The 19900-nt window shown below is 50.8% G+C and overlaps 1 protein-coding gene across 2 annotated transcripts in view; it reads left to right on the top strand.

Annotated features, from left to right (window-relative positions):
- CROCC (ciliary rootlet coiled-coil, rootletin) overlaps positions 1-19900 on the top strand; it is an 80724-nt gene that overhangs the window by 59361 nt on the left and 1463 nt on the right. For both annotated transcript variants that reach the window (XM_077456288.1, XM_077456289.1), the window contains 13 exons: positions 180-418; positions 2715-2874; positions 5547-5714; positions 7576-7960; positions 8041-8243; positions 8423-8543; positions 8637-8800; positions 10591-10806; positions 13760-13984; positions 14201-14350; positions 14520-14720; positions 14863-14994; positions 19163-19342. In XM_077456288.1, coding sequence (XP_077312414.1) covers positions 180-418; positions 2715-2874; positions 5547-5714; positions 7576-7960; positions 8041-8243; positions 8423-8543; positions 8637-8800; positions 10591-10806; positions 13760-13984; positions 14201-14350; positions 14520-14720; positions 14863-14994; positions 19163-19342 — 2544 coding nt within the window. The remainder of the gene's footprint in view (positions 1-179; positions 419-2714; positions 2875-5546; positions 5715-7575; positions 7961-8040; positions 8244-8422; positions 8544-8636; positions 8801-10590; positions 10807-13759; positions 13985-14200; positions 14351-14519; positions 14721-14862; positions 14995-19162; positions 19343-19900) is intronic.

Genomic DNA, 19900 nt, shown 5'->3' with positions numbered 1-19900 from the left:
GTCTGTCTATAGAGAGGTCGGAGTTCTTCCATATAGAACCCACCTGACGGCGTCTCTCCTTTATGATTCCATCACTTTCCAATTTTCAGGAATCTCTGCAAGTTTGTAACTCGTACAAACCAATCACAATTCGTTGCGGTCTGACCAGGACTGATCGCTTTCTGTGTTCTCTCTCTCAGGTGGATGAACTGAAGACTCAGCTCTGTGTAGTAGAAGACGGCCGGGACGCCGTGCGGCGGGAGCTGATCGAGGCGCACCGGCGGGTGCGTGAGAGTCACGAGGCGGCGGAGGGACATAAAAAGGAGGCCCAGGACCTGCGCAGGTCTCTCAGTGATGAGTCCAAAGAGAAGGAGGCGGTGCAGAGATCCAATGAGGAGCTGCGGGGAGCGGTACGCCGGGCGGAGAGCGAACGCATTAGGTATGTCATGTAACATTGCGTTATATTACCCACTTTTGTTAACTGCTTCCTGTCCAGACCATTGTAAAATGACACCCGAGTGCGAGCCGTATAGTTCTTGGTACCTCGTAGGATATCCTCTCCGGAAAGCACCTCATGCGGGCGTGACATGATGTGCTCCGACGCGATCTGTCACCCGCTGTGTCCACCGGACACAGCGAATGACAGATCAGTGTTCTAGGCCTGCTGCTGGTACCATGTGATCACTATGACCAATCACAGCAGATCACATGACAATTGTAAATAATTAATGGCTTTCATTCATGCAATTCATGGTGTACTATTGTGTTGATCTCTATTCACATTGATCACTTGGGACAGACAGGACCACAGCCCATCTGTAACATGTGTTTAGCTGTGGCCAATCATAGCACATCTGTACCAGGTGGTTAGCCATGGCCAATCACAGCCCATCTGTAACATGTGTTTAGCTGTGGCCAATCACAGCCCATCTGCACCATGTGATTAGCTGTGGCCTATCAAAGCCCATCTGTACCAGGTGGTTTGCCATGGCCAATCACAGCCCATCTGTACCATGTGATTAGCTGTGGCCTATCACAGCCCATGTGTACCATGTGATTAGCTGTGGCCTATCACAGCCCATGTGTACCAGGTGGTTTGCCATGGCCAATCACAGCCCATTTGTACCTTGTGATTAGCTGTGGCCAATCACAGCCCATTTGTACCATGTGATTAGCTGTGGCCAATCACAGCCCATCTGTACCATGTGATTAGCTGTGGCCTATCACAGCCCATCTGTACCATGTGGTTAGCTGTGGCCTATCACAGCCCATTTGTACCATGTGATTAGCTGTGGCTTATCACAGCTAATCACAACAATACACAGTGAATGAATCTATTTCATTCAATAAAAATGTTTGCTTATAACAGTGAAATTCACTGCTATAAGCAATCATAGTGTGTAAAAAAATAAAAATAAAAAACTAATCCTGATCTCATCCCCCAGAGTAGTAAAGAGTTACTGTGGTGATACTGTATTGCTCTGGTCACAGTGTGTAAAATAGAAAAGAAAAAAAAGAAAAAAATATTTGAAAAAATTGGGTAAAAAATTATTACTTTTTTTTACATAGTTACATAGTTTGGTTGAAAAATAAGACACAAGTCCATTCCATGTAGTTCAGCCGATAATCATTTTTCTCTTACATACTGTCACCAGTCCGCATCCCTGATCCCTCTGCCACACCAGTTATATTATGAGGCTGTACTGCACTGGTGCCAGTTTGTAAAAATAAAACTATTTAAATAAAAATAAAAAATAAAGTCTTTATTTTTCAAACAATTGTGACAAAAATGTTACAACTTCAAAAAGCCCGCCATGCATTTTACTGAATACCTTGGACTGTCTGCTTTCCAAACAGGGGTCATTTGGGGCGGGGGGGGGGGGGTTATTTGTACTGTCCTGCCATTTTAGGGCCTCAAGAAATGAGATTTGGCCGTCAGTACATCGGGATTGATAGATTATCAGATATTGATCCCATAGTGTGTGGACTCTATAACTTTCTACAGAATAAATAATATACACTGATTTAGGTTTTTTTCACACAAAAAATGTAGAATAAATACATTTTGGCCTAAATTTATGAAGAAAATGTATCTTTTTGCAAAATTTTATAAGCAAAAGGAAAAAAAAAAGTATTTTTTTTAAATTTGATATTTTTTCCTTTATTTAGTAAAACAAATAAAAAAAATAAAAAAAAACCCAGGGGTGATTCAATTCCACCAAAAGAAAGCTCTATTTATGTGAAAAAAACAAATAAAAATGTCCTATGTGTACAGTGTAGCATGACTGAGCAATTGTCATTCAAAGTGTGACAGGACTGAAAGCTGAAAATTGTCCTGGGCAGGAAGGGGGGGGGGGGGGGGGGGGACAGTGCCCGGTATTGAAGTGGCTAAGGTTTTAGATGGAGTAGGGTAGGGAGAGAACCCCTGTCAGGTTTTTCCTTTTACTTCCTCTCCAAGAGACGCAACAGGAAGTGAGAGGAAAAAAAAACTCTGAAGACCATTGTCACCAGACCAGGAGGTGTCCTCATTGGAAGACTTTCCCCCCTCCCCCCCCCCCCACCATAAAATTTTGGATGTCTTATAATTTTCACTACCAGTGACGATGGTCACCAGGAGCATTATATTAAAATAGAGGGGGGGGGGGGGTAAATCTCCCCAAACAACACAGCACTAGGTGGGGTTGATCTATCAAACTTGGCGGCGCTGACTAATGCTGCTTGTGTCGCACCAACAGTCTGAAACGGGCCAACGAAGAGAAGGAGCAGAGGCTGTCTGTGCTGGAGGAGGCCAGAGGCGCCACAGAGAAGGAGGCCACCGATCTGCGCAGCAACCTGCGAGAGGTGGAGAGGTCACGCCTGGAGGCGCGGAGAGAACTGCAGGATCTGCGGCGGCAGGTGAGGGTTTTCGTGCCTCTGGGTGCGCCACGTGTGAAATGAAAGATGTCATTGTGAGTCCAGGAATAAATTAGCAGCCCGAGACTTGGAGTGAGACTTCCCAACCAGGGCAATGGCCACCAAAGTCATCGCCACGTTCCATCTGTTCCTGTACTGCCTCGTGGAACACCTACTATACCCGAGCTGTCCAACCTTCGGCCCAAGGGCCACATGCAGCCCTTTGGGGGCCTACTGTGTGGCCCTGTGGATCACCTACCATTCAATATCATGGGTTATGCTATATAATTTGTCCACGGACAGGAAACCAGCTAAGATCTGACAGATGTAAGGAGAAGTCTCACCAGGTCCTGCTAAAACATACCTACTTCCTATATTATAAAAGTGATTGTAAAGGTAACATTTTTATTTTTTTAAATAAAAAAAAACCATGTCATACTTACCTGCTCTGTGCAGTATTGCAGAGAGCGCCCCCAAACTTCCTCTTCTGGGGTCCCCTGCCAGTGCTCTTGGCTCCCCCCCCTTCTGAGTGCCCCCATAGCAAGCGGCTTGCTATGGGGGGCACTCGTGCGGTCTCCATCCCGAGCCAGGCTCCGTGCGCCATTGACATCCCTGCCTCTGCCCGTGCAGTGATCACACTACATGAGCATAAATTGCACAGGGTTAAAGTGTAAGTAAGAAAGTAAAAAATAAAATAAAAATTTAAATAAAAAAAAAAACAATAATATATGCGTATCTTTTTGTAGGTAAAATGTTTCTTTTTTTCTATGGGCCTGCAAAGCATTGCACCCGCTATCATAAGATCACGGGCCCAATGTACTCGAGGTACTAGTAGGCAGTTACATACTGACAGGAAAACTTCATGAACTACCTAGAGTGCTCTGCAATGCCCTGGTAGTTCATTGAGAACTACAAGCCGACAGCTGCAAAGGCTTTCTGTACTTGTAGTTTTCACATTCACAGAGCTCTGTAAATGAATGACGCAGCAGCTTTTTAAATTGTGACAGCAAGCGGGGGGAGAAGATTACCCACCCGCTGTCAGAACAGGGGATCACAAACAGGGTGAACTTGTCCTTTAAAACACCCCCCCCCCCACTCTGGGCTGAGCGGGGGATGGGGATGGAGGTGAGATTGTAGCTTGCAGCTGCAGCTCTCTCTGTTCTCTGTGCTGTGCTTGATGCTGCACCACTTTCACCACTGATGCTGCTCCATGTTCTGAGCTTAGAAGAGTCATGCAGGCATTGTGCTTGCACAACTCTTTGTTAACCACTTGGTGCCCAGTCACCTACCGGTACGTCATGGGAGTGCCCCCCAAGTGGTTGTAGTGGAGTGATATGAAGCTGCGGGCATCACCCCGGTACCGATCTTTAGAGCCGACGATCGGCTTTTTAGTGATAACAATCAATGCGGCTAAGGAGCCTCTTGGCTATTATCCCACCGCCTTCCGCCGCTAACCAGGCCTCATCCGTCCCCCCCGGGAGACCCGAGCGACCAGCCAGCACATCCGCCGGCTGGCCGGAGACCCGAAGAAAGCCAGGATGGGCTTTGATCGAGTCTCGGACGTAGTCACCGGGAAACAATGTCATGACATCACTTCCGGATTACCGATGTCTTAAAAATGCCAGACGTTAAAAAAAAAAAAAAAATAGAAAGTATTCAAAAACGCCGATCTTGGTGTTTTTAAATGCTTTCAAGTGCAAAGGAGGGATTTGGAGTCTTCTAGACGATCCCACCCATAAGAATACCTGTCACTGCCTATTACTGTCACAAGGGAACTTTACATTCCTTGTGACGGCAATAAAAGTGATCAAAAAATAAATAAAAAATGAAAGCATCAAAATCTAATATATAAATAATTTTTTTTTTTAAATAATTGCTGTCCAGAACGCATGCAAACCACGATCGTCCCACACATGCGAGGTATCGCCACGAACGTCAGATCATGGGCAGCAATTCGAGCACCTCCTCTGTACATCTAAAGTGGTAACCTGTAAAGGCTTCTAAAATATTGCCTATGGATAGTAAAATATATGGGGCTTTGTTGCGGGCGTGTGCGCAAATTTTAAAGCGTGACATGTTTGGTATCTATTTACTCTGCGTGACATCACCATATATATTCTACAAAACAAAAATTGGGTTATGTGTTTTTTTTTTTTTTTTTTTGCAAAAGTCACTGCGCAAATATCGTGTGACATAAAAAATGTCGAAAACCCACCAATTTTATTCTCTAGAGCCTATGCTTTAAAAACATAAATATAGAATGTTTGGGGGTTCTAATTTTCTAGCAAAAAAAAAACGATTTTCACATGTAAACAAAAAGTGCCAGAAAACGCCCGGTCTTCAACTGGTTTTAAAGTGGTCGGTTCCCCTCAATATCTTTAGAGTGACCACGATTGTTAGTGAGATTTCAAGTTATCATTTTTTTAAATGCACAATGTTTTTCATCATATGCACTCAGAATTTCCAGTTGGTCGGATGCTCTGGAAATGTCATATTTAATGGAATTTAATGGACGTGCGATTGTGCGGTGTGATTTATTTTTTATTTATTTCTTTATGACCCTATAACTGAGGTTTTAGGATTTTTTTACTTTCACGTTTAGAAATTGGTTGTTACGTGTATGTCGGGCCTCGCATATCACCCGCAGCCTCTGTAATCTCTCTACCGCTTCACAGCTGAAGGTTCTGGATGACGAGAGCACAAAGCGCAGCCGAGACTTGGCGGAGGTGCAGGCGCGCCTTTCTATGTGCGAGCAGCGAGAGGAAGATCTGCGCAAAGACAATTTCTCCTTGAAGCAAAAGCTGGTGGAGACGGAAAGTGCCCGGGAAGCCACCAGGAAGGAGGCAAGTGTGAATGGACGTGGAAGAGGGTGCGGCAGAAGTGGGAGTGGATGTGGGAGCGGACGTGGAAGGGGATATGGTGGGAGTAAGAGTGGAAGGGGATACAGTGGGAGTGGGAAGTGGATATGGTGTAAGTGTGATTGGAAGGGGATACGGTAGAAGTCGACATGGAAGGGGATATGTTGGATGTGGGTGTGGAAGAGGATACGGCGGAAGTGGGACGTGGAAGTATGAGTGAAAGGAGATACTGTGGGAGTGGATGTGGAAGGGGATATGGTGGAAGTAGAAGTGGAAGGGGAAGTGGGAGTGGATGTGGAAGGGGATCCATTGGGACAGGGACATGGAAGGGGATATGGTGGAAGTGTGAGTGGACATGGAAGGGGATAGATATGGTGTAAGTGCAAAGGGATACGGTGGAAGTGTGAGTGGAAGGGGATATGGTAGAAGTGGACATGGAAGGGGATATGTTGGACGTGGGTGTGGAAGAGGATATGGTGGAAGTGTTAGTGGAAGGGGATATGGTGGAAGTGTGAGTGGAAGGGGATATGGTGAAAGTGTGAGTGGAAGGGGATATGGTGGAAGTGGGAGTGGACGTGGAAGGGGATAGATATGGTCTAAGTGCAACTGGAAGGGGATATGGTGGAAGTGGTTGGTGTGGAAGGGGATATGTTGGAAGTGGGAGTTGACATGGAAGGGGATACAGCAGAAGTGGGAGTAGACGTAGAATGGGATACGGTGTAAGTGGACGTGGAAGGGGATATGTTGGAAGTGGATATGGTGGAAGTGGACGTTGGAAGGGGATATGGTGGGAGTGGATGTGGAAGGGGATATGGTGGAAGTGGGAGTGGACGAGGGAGGGGGATATAGTAGGAGTGGACGTGGGAGGGGGATATGGTGGAAGTGGGAGTGGATGTAGAATGGGATACGGTGGAAGTGGGAGTGGGAGGGGGATATGGTGGAATTGAGAGTGGACGTGGGAGGGGGATATAGTGGGAGTGGACGTGGGAGGGGGATATGGTGGGAGTGGATGTGGAATGGGATACGGTGGAAGTGGAATGGGATATGGTGGAAGTGGGAGTGGACGTGGGAGGGGATATGGGAGTGGATGTGGAATGGGATACGGTGGAAGTGGATGCGGAAGGGGATATGGTGGAAGTGGACATTGGGAAGGGATATGGTGGGAGTGGATGTGGAAGAAGTGGGAGTGGACGAGGGAGGGGGATATAGTGGGAGTGGATGTGGGAGGGGGATATGGTGGAAGTGGGTGTGGATGTGGAATGGGATACGGTGGAAGTGGGAGTGAATGTGGAAGGGGATATGAATATGGAAGTGGGAGTGGATGTGGAAGGGGATATGGTGGAAGTGGGAGTGGATGTGGAAGGGGATATGGTGGAAGTGGACGTGGGAGGGGATATGGAAGTGGGAGTGGAATGGGATACGGTGGAAGTGGGAGTGAATGTGGAAGGGGATATGGAAGTGGGAGTGGATGTGGAAGGGGATATGGTGGAAGTGGACGTGGGAGGGGATATGGAAGTGGGAGTGGAATGGGATACGGTGGAAGTGGGAGTGGATGTGGAAGGGGATATGGTGGAAGTGGGAGTGAATGTGGAAGGGGATATGGATATGGAAGTGGGAGTGGATGTGGAAGGGGATATGGTGGAAGTGGGAGTGGATGTGGAAGGGGATATGGATATGGAAGTGGGAGTGAATGTGGAAGGGGATATGGTGGAAGTGGGAGTGGATGTGGAAGGGGATATGGTGGAAGTGGACGTGGGAGGGGATATGGAAGTGGGAGTGGAAAGGAATATGCTGGACAGGAACTCCTAATCCCGCCACTGACATCACTTCCTTTGATCATCCACAGCTCGGCGCCCTGCAGAGGAAGCTCACTGAGGTGGAGAGTGACTTTTGCCTGCGGGAAAAGGAACTCCAGGGCAGCTTGGAGGAGGCTCGGGGCAACGAGAAGAAACTAATGGACAACACCCGAAATCTGGAGATTAAAGTCGCGGCATCGCAGGAGGAAGTGGCTCAGCTGAGCCTGAAGCTGAGCGCCAGCGAGGGGCGGGTCCACGGGCTGGAGGCGGAGCTGGCACGCCTGGAAGGACAGAAGAGGGAGACGGAATACAAACTCAGCAGCCTGCACTCCGCTCTGAGGAGAACTCTTGGGATTGGCCGAGCAGGGCGCACGCCCAGTCCGGCCGTTAGGGGGCGCAGTAGCTCACCCCGCAGAGTGTTCTCCCCACTAAAGGGTAAGTGGGCATCACAGAGAGTCAGTACATGAAGGCCTGGCACAGGTAGGTCTTTTCATTCTTGTCTTCTCTTCACTCAGGATTTGACAATACCTACACAACTACTACTGATGGACGGGGCAGCCCCATCCCCCGTACAGGCAGCCCGGAGCGCAGCCGCACCCCGGAGCGCTCCGCCTCTCCTACACGGGGAGAGCAACTGTCGGCCGATATCGACCCCGAGGTCATCCGCACCGCCCTAAAAGACTTCCTGCAGGAACTCCGGGACACTCAGAGAGAGAGGGTGAGCGGGGGGGGCAAGGGTGGGGCACAGTGTAAGGACTACTTACTTCAGATTGTGTGCCCAGGATAGATCACAGGGGGTAATTACACTCCTTACCAGACTCAACTGTCCCGTTTGGGGAGATGCATGCTATATACTATATACTCACCTCTCTCTATACACATTGATTCATTCCATAGGATGACCTGCGTACTCAGCTGGGAACGGCGTCCCGGCAGCTGGTGGAGATTGAGGCTGAGCGAGACGGGGCGACTACACGAGTTCAGCAGCTGCAGAAAGTGCTGTCGGAGATGGAGGAGGGTGAGCAGCTCTCTGGGGGGGTGTAGATAGACTTAGGGGGGCTCTTTTGTTGGAGCGCTAACAGGCTTATGTATCTGTTCTCTTGGTATCCAGGTAAGCGTGGTGTGGACTGCAAGCTCAGCAATGTGCAGACCACACTCATCCTGCAGGAGGAGACACTGAGACGCACTGAGCGGGAGCGCAGGTTGGCCCTTGAGAAAGCAGCCAGCTTGGAGCGCAGCCTGCAAACAGCAGAGAATGAGCACAGGGCGGCCCAGGTATGTCAGGTGGGGGGGGGGGGGGGGATGGAGGTAGGCTGAGAAGGGTGGGATTGGCCGATATACCCAGACAGTGTAACTGGACACAATGCGCCAGATACCGCGTTTCCCCGAAAAAAAAGACCGGGTCAAAAAACACACTAGGGCTTACTTTCGGGGGTGATGTCTTATCTATGTCTCCGGTCTTCTCTCCCCCCCTCACAGCTCAGGAGTCATCATTATGACAGCTTTTATCCCAAAAATAGACAAAAATATGTAATCCGTTTTGTAAAAATAATATATAATGTCCAGTGAGTCTGCTTTTTGTAACTTTATTGTTGAAGATGCCTTTATTTCCAGCGCCGCTGGGCGCTCACGTGATCCGCCGAAACACTCTTATTCCCCACTTAGAGCACGGCAGAGGGAGGGGCCGAGATGCCTGTTGACCTCAGCCCCGCCCCGAGCACTGCAGAGGGAGGGGCTGAGATGCCTGTTGACGTCAGCCCTGCCCCCGAGCACTGCAGAGGGAGGGGCTGAGATGCCTGTTGACGTCAGCCCTGCCCCCGAGCACTGCAGAGGGAGGGGCTGAGATGCCTGTTGACCTCAGCCCCACCCCGCCTGAGTACTGCAGAGGGAGGGGCCAAGATGCCTGTTGATGTCAGCCCCGAGCAATGTAGAGGGAGGGGCCGAGATGCCTGTTGACGTCAGCCCCGCCCGAGCACTGCAGAGGGAGGGGCCGAGATGCCTGTTGACCTCAGCCCTGCTCTTAGCACTGCAGAGGGAGGGGACGAGATGCCTGTTGATGTCAGCCCCGCCACGAGCACTGCAGAAGGAGGGGCCGAGATGCATGTTGACGTCAGCCCCACCCTGAGCACTGCAGAGGGAGGGGCCGAGATGCCTGTTGACCTCAGCCCCGCTCCGAGCACTGCAGAGGGAGGGGCCGAGATGCCTGTTGACGTCAGCCCCGCCCGAGCACTGCAGAGGGAGGGGCCGAGATGCCTGTTGACCTCAGCCCCACTCCGAGCACTGCAGAGGGAGGGGCCGAGATGCCTGTTGACCTCAGCCCCACTCCGAGCACTGCAGAGGGAGGGGCCGAGATGCCTGTTGACCTCAGCCCCACTCTGAGCTCTGCAGAGGGAGGGGCCGAGATGCCTGTTGACTTCAGCCCCGCTCTGAGCACTGTAGAGGGAGGGGCCGAGATGCATGTTGACCTCAGCCCCGCCCCGAGCACTGCAGAGGGAGGGGCCGAGATGCCTGTTGACCTCAGCCCCACTCCGAGCTCTGCAGTGGGAGGGGCAGAGATGCCTGTTGACTTCAGCCCCACTCTGAGCTCTGCAGAGGGAGGGGCCGAGATGCTTGTTGATGTCAGCCCCGCCCCGAGCACTGCAGAGGGAGGGGTCGCTGACGTCAGCCGGGAGTAGAGAAGATCTCTGGCGGGTCATATGAGCGCTCAGCGGCGCTGTAAATAAGGTATTTTCGGCAATAAAGTTACAAAAGGAGACACAGTGGACATTATAGAATATTTTTACAAAGTGGATTATATATATATATATATATATATTTTTAACATGAAGTTTATTGAAATTTTAAAGAGCGGACAAAAATACAGGAGTGCAATGAAATATTTTTACATGGACTTTACTAGGGCTTATATTTCAGCCCTCCCCCCGGAAATCAGGCTAGGTCTTACTTTCGGGGTAGGGCTTATTTTTAGGGGAAACGCGGTATGTAGAACCTTGGGCATACATAAAAAGAGTACCTGTCACGATAGAAGTCTGTTCCGTCCCCTGAGCCTTTCTTCTCCCCCTCAGGAAAAACTCAATAAAATAAAAGCCAATGAGGCCAAGCTGGACGGTGACAAGCGGCGTCTGAAAGAAGTGCTGGACGCCGCCGAGAACCGCAACACCAAACTGGAGGTTTCCCGCCGCGGCCTGGAGGGGGAGCTGCAGAGGGTGAAGCTGGTGCTGGGTGACCGAGAGGTCGAAATACAGGAACTGCAGCAGCGGGTAGAAAAACTACAGAGACAGGTGAGTGCAGACAGGGGGGGGGGGGGGGGCCCTCTGTATAACCAGGGGCCCCGCCAAGTGTATCTATCTATATATATATATATATATATATATATATATATATATACCAGGGGCCCCTCCCTCATCATTGGTAACTGTGCTACATACTAATGGCAAGGAAAATGTAGACACCGGCTGTAATATATGGAGATCTGCAACTCTTTTTCATGTCAGACACACATCTTAGGCCCAATCAAGAGCTTGTTTTAAATCGGTGTAGTGCTGCTTCTGAACACCAGGGGGAGGTTACATCAGAAGCTTGATATACCGTATATACTCGAGTATAGGCCGACCCGAGTATAAGCCGAGGCCCCCAATTTACCCCCAAAAAACTGGAAAACTTATTGACTCGTGTATAAGCAGAGGGTGAGACATGGCTGTCCATCCCTGTGTGTCCGTCCATCCCTGTGTGTGTGTCCGTCCATCCATCCCTGTGTGTGTGTCCATCCATCCATCCATCCCTGTGTGTGTATCCATCCATCCATCCATCCCTGTGTGTGTGTGTGTGTGTGTGTGTGTGTATCCATCCATCCATCCCTGTGTGTGTGTGTGTGTGTGTGTGTATCCATCCATCCATCCATCCATCCCTGTGTGTGTGTGTGTGTGTGTATCCATCCATCCATCCATCCATCCCTGTGTGTGTGTGTGTGTGTGTGTGTGTGTGTGTGTGTGTCCGTGCAGCCTTGTGTGTGTGTCCAGCCTACCTGTGTCCCAAGCCTCCGTCCCGAGCCGCCGTCGTCCCGAGCCTCCTCCGTCCCGTGCCGTGCCTCCCCCGTGCCGTGCCTCCTCCGTCCCGTGTCTCCTCCGTCCCGTGCCGTGCCGTGCCTCCTCCGTCCCGTGCCGATGGATCGCCGCTCTTCTCGGCGGCCATTCTACAATTCAAAATTCCGCCTCCGCCTGTGATAGGCGGAACACTCAATTTCCCAGCAGCCTGTGTTCCGCCTATCACAGACATCCTCTCATACTCGTCCGTAGTATGAGAATGAGCGGATGTCCGTGATAGGCGGAACACTGACTGCTGGGAAATTCAGTGTTCCGCCTATCACAGGCGGAGGCGGAGAAGGAGGCGCGGCTTTTGAAAATTAATGTCCGCCGTCTGTCTGCTCGATACGCTGATCGAGCAGTCAGACAGCGGCGACTCGAGTATAAGCCGAGGGGGCACTTTCAGCCTCAAAAAAGAGGCTGAAAATCTCGGCTTATACTCGAGTATATACGGTAGTCATTTTTGGCCCCAATTTTCATGTACGTAAGAAAACTTTTATCTTTATCATACAGTCCATGACTTGGGCATTGATTCATAGACCATGGCTTATGTGACGCTACTTTCAGGTGATTGGACACCATTATAATCTTTGCTGGGTCCACCGCCTAGTGTATTATATGACCCCGCCCACTCCATGAGACTCCACTTTTTTTTTTTTTTTTTTTTGCTAGTGTCCGTAGGGGTGATGGACGCCTTCTCTGCTTGGAGAAGATTTTCCTACTTATATCGACAGAACTCTTTACCTTCTTTGAGTGACACAACTACCGACATCTGACTTATTGCTTTCAGCCCCCCCCCCTCCCCCCCACCAAATCCGACTTTGAAACTTTGTGCGACTTTAGATGCGACTTGGCTGACATCTGTGCGACTTCATGCAGAGATGTCCATGCAAGTCGCACCTGAAATGGCCAAAAATATCGCAGGAACTTATTTTTCTAATTGGTTGCAGCACCGCAAAATTCGGCATCGCACCGATTTGAACAGTTCCATTGCCGACAAGAGGGCACAACTTGTCATGGGGTTTGGACCTATAAAATCGCACAACAAGATGCAACCGATTTAAACGGGGAACTCAAGGTTCAGTAACTCATAAGTACACTTTGGGAACCGCATCCGCAAAGGCTGACGGTTATTGTAGTTTCACATTCACAGAGCACTGTGAATGCATGAATGATATGTTCAGGTGGGCAGAGCCCCACACAGCTATGTTATTTTCAAACCATGACAGCGGGCGCCTGGAGAAGGTGCCCACTCGGATTGGGGGGGGGGGGAGTGGTGCCCGTGTGCCCACAGTTACTGCGTTGTGGAAATGGAGGAATTTTTTATGCACCTGTAAGTTCCATATCATCTTGCTGGCAGTGTTTGAAGGACATAGGGGCTGCATTTGATGGGCACAAGTGGCCTGCATTTGATGGGCAAGTGGCTGCGTATGATGGGCACAAGTGGCTGCGTTTGATGGGCACAAGTGGCTGCGTTTGAAGGGCACAAGTGACTGTGTTTGATGGGCACAATGGATGCATTTGGGCCCTGCATTTCATGGGAACAAGTGGCCTGCATATGATGGGCACAAGTGGCTGCGTTTGATGGGCACAATGGATGCATTTGGGCCCTGCATTTCATGGGAACAAGTGGCCTGCATATGATGGGCACAAGTGGCTGCGTTTGATGGGCACAATGGATGCATTTGGGCCCTGCATTTCATGGGAACAAGTGGCCTGCATATGATGGGCACAAGTGACTGTGTTTGATGGGCACAATGGATGCATTTGGGCCCTGCATTTCATGGGAACAAGTGGCCTGCATTTGATGGGCACAAGTGGCTGCGTATGATGGGCACAAGTGGCTGCATTTGATGGGCACAATGGATGCATTTGGCCCCGCATTTCATGGGAACAAGTGGCCTGCATATGATGGGCAAGTGGCTGTGTATGATGGGCACACGTGACTGCGTTTGGGCACAGTGGCTGCATTTGATTTGATGGGCACAGTGAGGCTGCAATTGATGGGGGGGGGGGGGTCCAGTATTTTTCAGTTTGTTTGCGCCCCCCCAAAAATGTTGCGCACCAGCTGCCAACGCATGACAGGCAGAAAATGATTGTATGATCTGACATCTCCTGCATCCACGTCTAACCATTTTTGTTGCGTCTCTAGTTGGCGGACAGCGAGGGGAAAGTGAGTACCCTGCAGCTCTGTGTGGACCGTCTGAATGCGACTCTGGGGAAGGTTCAGGAGAGCGAGTCCTCCTTAAAGGAGAAGATCCAGAGTCTGTCCAGCTCCCTCTCTGAATGTAATTCCACCTCTAGCTCCTCCCATGAGAAGATCGGACAACTGCAGAAGCTGCTGACCTCCAGCGAGCACGAGAGGCGCATCCTGCAGGTCAGTGCGGAGGAACGCGACTTCTCATAACGGGGGTGTTTAGTACATTGGGGAGGGAGGGAGAATCTTCCATGATGGAGAATACCAGCATATCCTCTGAGGAGCTCTTTTGTTCCTTCTCCACCTCGGGACACTTCTATCACCAGGTGTATGAATTTCAGTGTCATTTCCAATGGTAAAGACTTCTAAAACTTTCATTGGCGGTTCCTCATACAGGAACGTCTGGAAGCCGCGCGGGTCGCTGTGTCCGACGGCAAGAAGCAGAACGCGGGGCTTCTCGAGCAAATTCAGGAGCTGCGGGATGAGGTGTCCGAGGGAGAACTTCAACGGATGGAGCTGGAGGGGCAAGTGCGACAAATGCAGGAGGTAGGTGGCCGTCGTTTTGGAAAAGTGTCTGAAGGATCAATTGTGTTGGTCATCAGCTAGCCAATCAGTTTGGGATAATCTGATGCGATTCTCCTCTTTTAAGCAAGACATTCTTAGAGATGTGAAATCCTGTATGAGGGCCTCACCCAACGTCTCTCTCACTCACCAGATCCTGCGACAGCGCCAGGAGAGCGAAGGCGCCTCGCTGCGAAACCTCCAGAAGCTGCAGGAGGAGAGGGAGGTGCTACAAGAGCGCCTCGGTGGGCTGCAACGCACGCTGGTTCAGTTGGAGGCAGAGAAGCGAGAGATGGAACGCTCGTCTCTGAGAATGGAGAAAGACAAGAATGCCTTGAAGAAGACACTGGACAAGGTGAGGGGGGGGGGGGACAAGATTAGAGAGGTGCGTCTGTCCAGTGGCCTCGGAGGATTGAGGTGGGGGGGGGGGGGCATAGGGCGCCTATAACAATAATAAACTATTGGGGGGGGACATTGAAATGTTTATCCTTCAATAGGTGGAGCGTGAGAAGCTAAAGACGGCCGAGGACTCGCTGCGGCTGTCTGCAGAGAAGGGTCGCTTGGATCGCTCGCTGACCACCGTGGAACAGGAGTTGGCGGATGCACAGAGACAAGTCCATCTACTAGAGGTGAGAGAAGAGCCGAGTCCTAGAGAGACCTCTGAGGTCACCACCTTAACCCCTGTGTAAGACCCCTTTCACACTGGGGCGTTTTTCGGGCGCTTTAGCGTTTAAAAAAAGCGCCTGAAAGAAGCTACAACTGCAATCCCAATGTAAAGCCCCGAGTGCTTTCACACTGGAGTGTTTTTCAGGCGTTTTAGCATTAAAAAAAAGCGCCTGTAAAGCGCCTGAAAGAAGCCGCAACTGCAATCCCAATGTAAAAGCCCGAGTGCTTTCACACCGAGGCGCTGCGCTGGCGGGGCGTCAAAAAAAAGTCCTGCAAGCAGCTTCTTTGCAGCGCTTTTGGAGCGGTGAATACACGGCTCCTAAAGCGCCCCTTCCCATTGAAATCAATGGGAAGCGCCTGAAAAGCACTACTGGCAGCAGCGTTTTGTGGGCGCTTTTAACCCTTTATTTGGCCACTAGCAGGGGTTAAAAGTGCCCCAATAACGCTCGGAAAAAAAACGCTGGTAAAGCGCTGCTAGTTTAAGCTGCGTTTTTCGGGCGCTGACATTGTGAAAGGGCTCTTAGACCCCTTTCACACCGAGGGCGTTTTTCAGGCGCTATAGCGTTAGAAATAGCGCCTGCAATCCGCCCTAAAGAAGCTGCACCATTGTCTGTAGTGTGAAGGCCCCGAGGGCTTTCACACTGGAGCGGTGCGCTGGCAGGACGTCAGGGAAAGTCCTGCCAGCAGCTTCTTTGGAGCGGTGAAGGAGTGGTGTGTTTACCTCTCCTCCACCGCTGCTCCTCATTGAAATCAATGGGGGAGCGCTGTAATACCGCTATTGCGGCGTATTGCCGGCGGTTTTAACCCTTTCTCGGCCGCTAGCGGGGGGGTAAAAGCGCCCCGCTAGCGGCCGAAATGCGCCGCAAATCCGGCGGTAAAACGCAGATAAAAATAGCGGAGTTTTACCGCTGACGCAATGGGCGGTGTGGTGTGAAAGGGGTCTAAAAGCACTTGGGCTTTCACATTGGGACTTTAGATGAGGCTTCTTTCAAGCGCTTCTTGTAATGCAAAAGCGCCTGAAAAATGCCCCAGTGTGAAAGGGGTCTAAGTGATAGAATGACGGGGGGGCTGCGACTGAGATCTGTCTTCCTATTGGTTGGTTCATGCCATTCTTTCTCCCCTTCCCCGCTATCCCATGAAGATGCAGTTAAACAGGGTTAGGCGCAAGATCACGTTCAGTCTGGTGAGTGTGGCCCAGTAATGTTATAGGAGACTCGGTGCCTAGGAGTGCCCTGCCAGTGTACCCCAGCTTCTGAATTAGTGATCCCCCCCCCCCTTCTCCATTCTCCAACCCCAACTATGTCTACCAAATGTCATTAATACTGTTAACCCTCCATCACTGTCCCATGTACCATCTGAGTCCTAATGTGTCTACAGAATGTCAATAATACCACTACTGATCTAATATCACCTGCCGCTCAACCCCAACCACCTCACCCCACCTCACCCCACCTCACCCCACCTCACCCCATCACACCTCAATTGTGTTTATCGAACATCATTACTACTGATCCTCCATCACTGTCACCCTGTACCCCAACTGTGTCTACTGATCCTGCATCACCATCCCCTGTACCCCAACTGTGTCTACTGATCCTGCATCACCATCCCCTGTACCCCAACTGTGTCTACTGATCCTCCATCACCATCCCCTGTACCCCAACTGTGTCTACTGATCCTGCATCACCATCCCCTGTACCCCGACTGTGTCTACTGATCCTGCATCACCATCCCCTGTACCCCGACTGTGTCTACTGATCCTACATCACCATCCCCTGTACCCCGACTGTGTCTACTGATCCTACATCACCATCCCCTGTACCCCAACTGTGTCTACTGATCCTCCATCGCCATCCCCTGTACCCCGACTGTGTCTACTGATCCTACATCACCATCCCCTGTACCCCGATTGTGTCTACTGATCCTACATCACCATCCCCTGTACCCCAACTGTGTCTACTGATCCTCCATCACCACCCCCTGTACCCCGATTGTGTCTACTGATCCTACATCACCATCCCCTGTACCCCGATTGTGTCTACTGATCCTACATCACCATCCCCTGTACCCCGATTGTGTCTACTGATCCTACATCACCATCCCCTGTACCCCAACTGTGTCTACTGATCCTCCATCGCCATCCCCTGTACCCCGACTGTGTCTACTGATCCTACATCACCATCCCCTGTACCCCGATTGTGTCTACTGATCCTACATCACCATCCCCTGTACCCCAACTGTGTCTACTGATCCTCCATCACCACCCCCTGTACCCCAACTGTGTCTACTGATCCTACATCACCATCCCCTGCACAACAACTGTGTCTACTGATCCTACATCACCATCCCCTGTACCCCAACTGTGTCTACTGATCCTACATCACCATCCCCTGTACCCCGATTGTGTCTACTGATCCTACATCACCATCCCCTGTACCCCAACTGTGTCTACTGATCCTGCATCACCATCCCCTGTACCCCGATTGTGTCTACTGATCCTACATCACCATCCCCTGTACCCCAACTGTGTCTACTGATCCTCCATCACCACCCCCTGTACCCCAACTGTGTCTACTGATCCTACATCACCATCCCCTGTATCCCAACGGTGTCTACTGATCCTCCATCACCATCCCCTGTACCCCAACTGTGTCTACTGATCCTCCATCACCATCCCCTGTACCCCGACTGTCTACTGATCCTACATCACCATCCCCTGTACCCCAACTGTCTACTGATCCTACATCACCATCCCCTGTACCCCAACTGTCTACTGATCCTACATCACCATCCCCTGTACCCCAACTGTCTACTGATCCTACATCACCATCCCCTGTACCCCGATTGTGTCTACTGATCCTACATCACCATCCCCTGTATCCCAACGGTGTCTACTGATCCTCCATCACCATCCCCTGTATCCCAACTGTGTCTACTGATCCTACATCACCATCCCCTGCACAACAACTGTGTCTACTGATCCTACATCACCATCCCCTGTACCCCGACTGTGTCTACTGATCCTACATCACCATCCCCTGTACCCCAACTGTGTCTACTGATCCTACATCACCATCCCCTGTACCCCAACTGTGTCTACTGATCCTGCATCACCATCCCCTGTACCCCAACTGTGTCTACTGATCCCCCATCACCATCCCCTGTACCCCAACTGTGTCTACTGATCCTGCATCACCATCCCCTGTACCCCGACTGTGTCTACTGATCCTGCATCACCATCCCCTGTACCCCGACTGTGTCTACTGATCCTACATCACCATCCCCTGTACCCCGACTGTGTCTACTGATCCTACATCACCATCCCCTGTACAACAACTGTGTCTACTGATCCCCCATCACCATCCCCTGTACCCCGACTGTGTCTACTGATCCTCCATCACCATCCCCTGTACCCCAACTGTGTCTACTGATCCCCCATCACCATCCCCTGTACCCCAACTGTGTCTACTGATCCTACATCACTGTCCCATCATCTGTGTCTTCTGAATGTCTTTACTATTACTGGTTCTCCATCATTTCTCAACCCATTGATGTCTCCTCAACGCCCCATTATTACTGCTCATTCCTCCATTACTGTCACATTAACTCTCACCATATGATTTCTTATGTCTCAATTTCTTACTAGCTGTGGATTCCAACTGTCAGCCCCTCTAATGAATTCCTGCCCACCACAGTCTTTCCTGTGCCCCCGTATCACAACAGTCTGATCCCCCTCTTTCCCCCCCACCCCCGGTCTGTGATGTGAACCCCAATGGCTACTAATTATCCCCATCACTATTCTCATTCTGCCTTCTTCTGCTATTTTTCTGTCAGCACCCCCAGCCTTCCATCTGCTCCCCCAGGTCATAGTTGTATTTTTTGGCACAACCTGCAGTACCCCCCCCCCCCCTTCACTGCTCTTCCTTCTCCCTGCATGCCGCTCTAGAACATCCACTCATTCAGCCTCATACTAGAGATTCTCTCTACACAGATCAATAGTCTTCTACTTACAGCGTTGTCTCCCAGCCTCTTCATCCTCCTCTTAGCTCATCGCCATCCTCCTCTTCTAGACTAGCGGGACTCGTTCTTCCTTTGTGGACACCCCGATAATCGCCTCTCCTTCCTCCCCAGGCTCAGATCGCAGACATGGAGCAGACGCATTCTCAAACTCTGATGGAGACGGCGGCCCGGCACCGCCAAGAGCTGCAGATGGAGATCGAGAGGCTGAGGAACGCTCAGATCCAGGCCGAGCGCACTCTGGATGCCAGGGAGAGGGCACACCGCCAGCGGGTCAAAGGCTTGGAGGAACAGGTGAGTCCATTCACCGGTTGGTGAGGCTGACGGGCAGCGGTCTCTGTGTGCTTTGTATATATGACCGCCTTCCTTTCTCTTGGTTGTAACCTTGCTGAGCTAGAAAGTCCTCCTGTGTGCGTCTCTCTGAAGCTAGGTTCCCTGTATACCCAGAGGTTCCCTGTATACCCAGAGGCTTCCTGTATACCCAGAGGTTCCCTGTATACCCAGAGGTTCCCTGTATACCCAGAGGTTCCCTGTATACCCAGAGGCTTCCTGTATACCCAGAGGTTCCCTGTATACCCAGAGGCTTCCTGTATACCCAGAGGCTTCCTTTCAGGACTGTCTGCCAGTCCCCTCTTCAGTAAGAGTTCCTGAATGACCAATAAGGTCTCTGTCATTATATGGGGGGGTGGCAGCCGGTGGTGCCAAGTCCTGGAGTCAGGATGTAAAAGGGTGAAACCGACTTCAGAGGGGCACACATGGTACGTTTTTACCAAGATAATAGTAGGCAGCATCTTGTCTCTGGAGATTGGCAGGACTTGGATATTTAAAATCTGCCAAGAAGCGGGGGGAGGG

The sequence above is a fragment of the Lithobates pipiens genome, unplaced genomic scaffold (assembly GCF_037356315.1).
Source record: "Lithobates pipiens isolate NorthernLeopardFrog02 unplaced genomic scaffold, aLitPip1_a1.2 Scaffold_27, whole genome shotgun sequence".
Lineage (NCBI taxonomy): Eukaryota > Metazoa > Chordata > Amphibia > Anura > Ranidae > Lithobates > Lithobates pipiens.
The sequence above is the reverse complement of the archived record's forward strand: the minus strand, read 5'-3'. Positions and strand labels throughout refer to the sequence as shown.